The sequence below is a fragment of the Bactrocera tryoni genome, chromosome 1 (assembly GCF_016617805.1).
Source record: "Bactrocera tryoni isolate S06 chromosome 1, CSIRO_BtryS06_freeze2, whole genome shotgun sequence".
In the NCBI taxonomy this organism is placed as follows: domain Eukaryota; kingdom Metazoa; phylum Arthropoda; class Insecta; order Diptera; family Tephritidae; genus Bactrocera; species Bactrocera tryoni.
In genome coordinates this window covers 7,759,307-7,767,105 of record NC_052499.1, presented here as the reverse complement: position 1 = coordinate 7,767,105, position 7,799 = coordinate 7,759,307, and the positions used below count along the sequence as shown (strand labels likewise).

At 40.9% G+C, this 7,799-nt stretch overlaps 1 protein-coding gene across 2 annotated transcripts; it reads right to left on the bottom strand.

Annotated features, from left to right (window-relative positions):
- On the bottom strand, positions 1-2,853 carry LOC120777574 (probable cytochrome P450 313a4). Of its 2 annotated transcripts, none has more exons than XM_040108982.1 (8): positions 2,634-2,853; positions 2,340-2,543; positions 2,090-2,275; positions 1,481-1,550; positions 1,249-1,363; positions 1,002-1,160; positions 363-795; positions 1-305 (listed from the first exon to the last, which is right to left on the bottom strand). In XM_040108982.1, exons 1-8 carry the CDS (start codon positions 2,806-2,808, stop codon positions 142-144), a joined length of 1,506 nt encoding a protein of 501 aa, XP_039964916.1. In that variant the 5' UTR covers positions 2,809-2,853; the 3' UTR covers positions 1-141. The 2 variants fall into 2 exon arrangements, with proteins under 2 accessions (XP_039964916.1, XP_039964925.1); XM_040108991.1 differs by having other exon boundaries at positions 372-795.
- Positions 2,854-7,799: the final 4,946 nt, after the last annotated feature.

Sequence of the window (7,799 nt, the reverse complement as noted above, 5' to 3'; positions counted from 1 at the left end):
TTTTCTAATATAAATCAATAAATCTTTTATTTGCTTACTCTATGTACGTCTGCATATTATACCTGTATTTAGTGAATAGTTACAATCGCTATTATCTAATTATGTAAATTAATATCAAATGACAACACCAATTCTACAAATTTAGTTTTCTCTGGTCTCTATGCTTAATAACGGTGGGATTTTATAACTCAATGTAATATCTGGAACAAAAACGATGTCCTCGTATTTAGAAGTTGTGGAAAATTTGAAATTCCGCACCGCATGGATCAATGTCATACGTAACGAGATTTCAGCGTAACGAAAGCCTGTAAAATAAATTCGTTAATAAATATCAAAACATGCAAAAACTACAAAATCACTACCATTCTTACCAATACAGTTCCGTGAACCCTTCGAGAAAGGCATGTATGAATATGGATGCCGCTTTGCAATGTTCTCGGGCAAAAAATTATCCGGATTGAAACGACCCGAGTCCGGACCCCAAATTTCCTTACACCTATGCAATTCATAAATTGGTACAAAAACTTGCGTGCCTTTGGGCAATATTACACCTGGGCAGAGTTCGGTGTCACGTACAGTTTGTCGTCCCGTATAGGTTATTGGTGGCACTAAACGCAATGATTCCGAAACAAACATGTCCAAATAGCGAAGTTTCTGCAAATCATCATATTTTACGGCTGTAACTCCGTCCGGAAACACGAAGCGAACCTCTTGAAATACACGCTCTTGTATTTCTGGATGCATGGCTAACATCACCAGGCAAGTATATGCCGCAGAAGCAGAGGTTTCCAAAGACTAAAAAAATATTTTTTTTTTATTGCAGATATAAAGTAAAAATTACGTCATACCATAATTATCAAAAGCTTTTCAAATTATTAAATAGAGATTATGTGAGAACTGTTCTAAATATGAACATGAGCAAATGAAATCATCGCCAGAAGTTCGATTGTGTGTTTGGCGAATTCTGTATGAAATAATTATTTATAAATATAAAGCATTACCGCAGCAAACATTGTGAAAGACTCGATTTCCACATCTTTTTCACTAAACACTCCCTGTCGCATGGACTTCACCGCTAAATCAATCACTGTTTGTTGGTTCTGCTCGAGATTGTTCACAGCCTCTGACTCGCCCTTTCGTGAAAGCTTTTCCTTAATTAGCTGCACGAATTTATAAACATAGAAGTAAATAATATATGTATATACGTATACGAATATAATATTTATGTGCAATATTTTTCTTACTTACAGATCGTACTGGGTCACATAAGTATTTAATAATTCTCTTATAACGTGGAGTACGAGATAGAAAAACCAGTCCCAATTGACCGAACCAGAGGTCCAATTTCATGTAATCAACAAAGCTTTAGAACATTCGAATGGAATACAAATTACATTTAGGTATTACTTGTATTAATTAAGCACATTTTTTTATAGACTTTGTCTGTATTAAGTATGGGGACCGTTAGAGCATTACTTACGCATTAAATTGCCGTAATAATTCTTTGTGCTTCTCGGTGCCTTCTTCTATCTTTGTACCCAAGACAGTTACTGAAATTTAATACAGAAGGGTTGTACGAGTGGTCTAGATGTAGATATTTTTTTCCACATATAAGTTGAAATCGCGAGTTCAATGAATTAGCTTCGAACGGTTAATTAATAGTATGTTTTATTGGAAAACAACAAAAATTTGTGGAGACAGAGGTTAGTTACAAGTAATTTAGAAATGCATGCCGTGGTATTACATATTGGTGAAAAGTGTTTCAATTTATGCCATCTATCAGGATTTATAAAATTGTGTGACCTAATTTACTGGTACTTCACTTCTCTGTTTAGGCATCTCCTTTAGGGTGCGAGTAGATAACAAAGGGGTCAGTTATATACATATGTATTATATGTATATGCTACAAATGAAAATTGAAAATGAATGAAAAACCCTTGAAGCCTCAATTGAAATTATGAAGGTGACTGTATGATGTTCTTTGCAACCGAGAGAGAGAAAATATGAGTGATACAAGCATGTGTTTTTAGTTTTGTGATATTATCTAGTGTAATAAATTGGTTTTAAAATTCCTAACTGTAATACTTACAAAAACTCAATTGTAAAACACATTCTTTGATAATTGTAAAAATATCCTGTTCTCCTAGTCCAGCCAATCTTGCTAGCTTGTTTTTCACATTATTTGCATTCTCATTGAAGGCAGGAAACAAGGCAATGATATTACTATGTGCGAGAAACGGGCTTATAGCCTTGCGATTGATTTTCCATTTCTCAGCTGCTTATGTTAAAAAGAAAATAAACTAAAAAAAAGTGATCCTGCAGAGGTTATACGTCATCACCTGGACTCACGATGATGCCATTTAATACACCGTTATGAAAGTGTGTATACAAGTCTGTGGCTTTGTGAAGAAACTCAGGCGAGGTGGTGACACGTTTGACCACCTCGGGATCGATGGTAAGCACGTACGGCGTTGTGGCTACCCATGCGCAAGCAGTTGCTGTCTTCAGAACATCGTAGCCGGAACTAATACTACGAAATAATTCTGTAATTGTTAATAAATTGAATCACTCTTTAATTGTACAGCGGTTTTGTGTCCAAAAAAGGAAAAAAATCAACTTGCTACAACACATACTATTTACATCAAGCACTTGGTAGGTCACACCAAAGAAAGGAATACCGTAAAAGGTAGGCAACTTGGAGGTAACACTGCGATAGTACTTCCGCTTTTGATACAAGCGCCAACTGGCAGTGAGTACCAAAATGATTGCCGTTAGAATCAGCTTTTCCATTCCACTTAAGGTATTCATTTTCGTACTGAGAAATCAAACACACGACGATTCAGCCAAATTTCTTAAAACACACGGACTGATTCAAAAGTGGAAAACTGCACTGACTTTTATATGAATTCCTTATGCACTTTTTTATCAAAGAATAATTTTTAATTTTAATTAAAATGCGGTAAAATCGGACATGAAAACAATTAATCACTAATAAGTATGGAAGGACTAAGTTCGCGTGTATCCGAACATTTTGTACTCTAGCAATTTGCAAAATTTAGCGACGGGTAAATACTCTTACGTGTTGGCGAAACTTTATATTATATTAAAATAGGAGCATAAAAACTCAACAGTAATTATTCGAAGAAACCGTGAAGGAATTACTATCATATTTGATATCTCATTGACTCATACTATGTTATGGGTCAAACGTATAGTCATTTACTTCCTTTATGATATTTCGTTAATATTCGAATTATTTATATTTAAATCCACCTTTTTAACTCAAATGATATGTATGTATATAAGTGCTCTGCCTCTGAGTTTTCTATTATTTTCTTTTTATCGGTTAGTTGAAAGCATTATAAAAAAACCTTTAGGTGAACAAAACATTTATACCCTGCTGCAACATGTTGCGAGAGTATAAGAAACGCTATCGGAAGAAGTTAGACATTATGTTTATTTATAAGATTTATTTTAACAATAGAATACAAATTTGCATATGTACTATATTCAAAGCAAACATATGTATGTATATTTAACTATGCATATGATTATATTAATATCTAATATGTACATTTCTAAATCTGTGTACACATGACCTCTTACAATTCGTGTGTTTGGTTACGATCTTATTTTTATAGTACTAATTTATTGGAGGCAAATTCCTCACGCAAGTGAGGAAAGTTCTCTGATCGCCATTCACTTGGGAGTGGCCAGAAACGATTCGTTTACACATGGCTCAAGCAGCTCACAACTTCCGGTCTTTGACCAAGTATCCTCTGAGTAGCCTAAGAACATCCGTTCGAAACATCCCCTGCGTAGGGTTGTGCGCTGGGTTTGAGACCCGCCACGTAAAAAAACACCCCCAATGAAATGGAACAACAAGCCTCGGATGAGAGACCCCCCTTTTGATGACGACCATGGCAAATGAAATAAGGACTACGATATAAGGGGATGCACCTGGAATGTCCGGCCCCTAAATGGGGAGGTGCCGCTGCCCAGCTGGTTGATGTCCTCGCGAAAATAAAGGCTGACATCACAGCCGTCCCAGAAATGCGATGAACGGGACAAGGACAGAGACGAGTAGGTCCTCGTGACATTTACTACAGTGGCCATATAAAGGAGCGCAAGTTTGGTGTTGGATTCGTGGTGGGAGAGAGACTCCGTCGCCGAGTACTATCATTCACTCCGGTGAATGAACGTCTAGCCACAATCCTCATCAAAGCAAGGTTCTTCAACATATCGCTGATTTACGCCCACGCCCCGACGGAAGAGAAGGACGATGTGACCAAAGATGCCTTTTATGAGTGCTTGGAGCGCGCTTATGAAGGCTGCCCCCGCCACGATGCCAAAATCGTGCTTGGCGACTTTAACGCCAGGGTGGGCAAAGAAGGTATATTTGGCACTACGGTCGGTAAATTCAGCCTCAACGACGAAACATCCCCAAATGGGTTGAGGCTGATTGACTTCGCCGGGGCCCGAAATATGGTTATCTGTAGTACTAGATTCCAGCACAAGAAGATACATCAAGCTTCCTGGCTGTCTGCGGATCGAAAAGCCACCAACCAGATCGATCATGTTGTGATAGACGGAAGACCCGTCTCCAGTGTTCTAGACGTGCGCACGCTCCGAGGTCCTAATTTCGACTCGGACCACTATCTTGTTGCAACCAAGATTCGCACCCGCCTCTGTGCAGCAAAAAACGCACGTCAACAAACGCAAGGAAGGTTCGACGTCGAGAAGCTGCAATCACAGCAGACAGCAGAACGATTTACTACTCGGCTAGCACTTCTGCTCTCTGAGAGCACTCTTCAGCAACTCGGTATAAGGGAACTGTGAGACGGCATTTCAAACTCCTTACGTACAGCTGCAGCCGAAAGCATCGCTTTTCGGAAAGTGCAAAAGAACAGCTGGTATGACGAAAAGTGCCGTGTCGCTGCGGAGAGAAAACAGACTGCCTACCTTGCAACGTTACGATCGACCACAACACGTGCGGGATAGGATAGATACCGAGAGTTGAAGAGGGAAGCGAGACGCATTTGCAGACAGAAAAAGAAAGAGGCCGAAATGCGTGAGTACGAAGAGCTCACGTGTCAACGAAACAATGCGACGGCTTACTGAAGGTTTCAAAACCGGAGCATACTCTTTTAGAACCCCCAAAGGTGATCTAGTCACCGATGCCCAGAGTATACTTAAATTATGGAGGGAACACTTCTCCAGCCTGCTGAATGGCAGTGAACGCACAAAACCAGGAGAAGGCGAACCCGATTCACCAATCGATGACGATGGAGCCGACGTTCCATTACCCGACCATGAAGAAGTTGGAATAGCAATTGCCCGCCTGAAAAACAACAAAGCGGCTGGGGCCGACGGATTGCCGGCCGAGCTATTCAAACACGGAGGCGAAGAACTGATAAGGTGCATGCATCAGCTTCTTTGTAAAATATGGTCGGGCGAAAGCATGCCCAACGATTGGAATTTAAGTGTGCTATGCCCAATCCATAAAAAAAGATACCCCACAGTCTGCGCCAACTACCGTGAGATTAGCCTCCTCAACATCGTATATAAGGTTCTATCGAGCGTATTGTGTAAAAGATTAAAGCCCACCGTCAACAAACTGATTGGACCTTATCAGTGTGGCTTTAGACCTGGCAAATCAACAACCGACCAGATATTCACCATGCGCCAAATATTGGAAAAGACACGTGAAAGGAGAATCGACACACACAACCTCATCGTCGGTTTCAAATATGCTTTCGACAGCACGAAAAGGAGCTGTCTTTATGCCGCGATGTCTGAATTTGGTATCCCCGCAAAACTAATACGGCTGTGTGAAGTGACGTTGAGCAACACGAAAAGCTCCGTCAGGAACGGGAAGGACCTCTCCGAGGTTTCAGACAAGGCGACTCCCTCTCGTGCGACTTCTTCAACCTGCTCCTGGAGAAAACAGTTCGAGCTGCAGAACTTAATAGAGAAGGTACCATCTTCTATAAGAGTGTACAGCTACTGGCGTATGCCGATGATATTGATACCGATGAGTCGACGGTACGAGTTTTCGAGAGGAAGGTTCTGCGAAAAATTTATGGTCCTTTGCGCGTTGGCCACGGCGAATATCGCATTCGATGGAACGATGAGCTGTACGAGATAAATGACGACATTGACATAGTTCAGCGAATTAAAAGACAGCGGCTACGCTGGCGAGGTCATGTTGTCCGGATGGATGAAAACACTCCAACTCTGAAAATATTCGACGCAGTACCCGCCGGGGAAGCAGAGGAAGAGGAAGACCTCCACTCCGTTGGAAGGACCAAGTGGAGAAGGACCTGCTTTCGCTTGGAATATCCAATTGGCGCCACGTAGCGAAGAGAAGAAACGAGGGCCGTTGTTAATTCGATCTAGAAGGAGAATTTATTATTCACAAAACAATCGGTGTCCACCGAAATATAAACTACGGCTGTACCGAAGATATAACACCCTTCATGGGTGAGTTTTTTTTTTAAATGAAAGGAAATAAAGAGATCTCTAGGGTTTCGATCTGAAAAATTTCTTTGGAGTTTGTGATATTGGCTTGGATAATAATACATTCCAAATTTCTTAAGGGTACCATGTCAAAGGAATAAGTTTTCCTTACAAATACTTCGTTTCGATCCGTCAATGTGTATGGCAAATCAATGCTATTGTAGTCTGATATGAGTGATTCCGACAAAGCGTGGTTTTTGGGGAGTAAAGAACGTGTGCAAAATTTTTTGAACAATATCTCATTAATTTAGAGATTATTTTGCGTATATACAGACAGACACACAGACGAACATGGATAAATCGACTCAGCTCTTCACGCACATCATTTATTCTAATATGTATGTATATACTACACAGATATGGTATGTGATAAAAAGTCACTTGGAAGTTCGAAGTCCGAATTCGCTATTTTTTGGGCGTAAAGGACTGTACTTGTGCAAACTTTGCGCAAAATGTTATGCGGATATAGAGGGTTTGTCCGGAAAGTAATAGGACTGAGTCGAAATGTATTGAATCAATCCTTACAATTTTTTAAAAACTTTCAAGACAGGCTCCTTCTAGATCGATGCAGCTCTGCCAGTGCGATTTCCAAGCATTGAAGGCTACACGGAAGGAATTCTCCGGAATAGTCTTGAGAACCGAGGGGCATGCTGCTTGGATCACCCTGTCGTCTCAAAATGCTTGCCTTTGTCTCGGGATCAGACTAAAAGATCTATGACTCGTCACATGTGATTACGTGATGAAAAAAAGTGGCGGTCTCTTTCACACTTGTTCAAATTTTCATGGCACACTTCCACTCGCCGCAACTTCTGGTCGTCAGTGAGCACTTTTGCGACCATCTTCGCGCACACCTTGCGCACAAGTCATGAACCACAGATTTTGAATACTTGGTCGACGGTCTGAGTTCAAAACTGTGAGCACGCGAGGCACAATGTCGGTGTTTGTCGAAATAGCAGGTCTCCTAGCACGGCCTTCATCAGCGACCCTTCCCGGCTCTCCAAAAAGGCCTGGTACCACCGAAAAACACTACTTCTTGCTAAAGCAACATCTGGGTAAGCCTGCTTGATTATATCCAACGTCTTTGTAGCAAAACTACCGAGTTTCACACAGAAATTAATCGCTTACCTCTGCTCTAACGAACGCTGCATTTTCGGCTTGCATCATTCACAGAAACATGTCGCGCGACCAGCCGCTCGTTCGTTAATAGGGAACGCTCTCTACCGAATCCAGTCGGTACGCGCACGCTTCGAAGTAAAGTGGCGGCAGAAGAAATCAGTCCT

What these genes read in the sequence shown, in the direction of transcription:
- LOC120777574 (XM_040108982.1), bottom strand. Translation starts at nt 2,808, where the DNA reads ATGAATACCTTAAGTGGAATGGAAAAGCTGATTCTAACGGCAATCATT. An exon ending in TGTTTTACAATTGAGTTTTT is followed by an intron (nt 1,551 to 2,089) that starts GTAAGTATTACA and finishes ATTAAATTTCAG; the next exon opens with TAACTGTCTTGGGTACAAAG. An exon ending in TTATTACGGCAATTTAATGC is followed by an intron (nt 1,364 to 1,480) that starts GTAAGTAATGCT and finishes AATGTTCTAAAG; the next exon opens with CTTTGTTGATTACATGAAAT.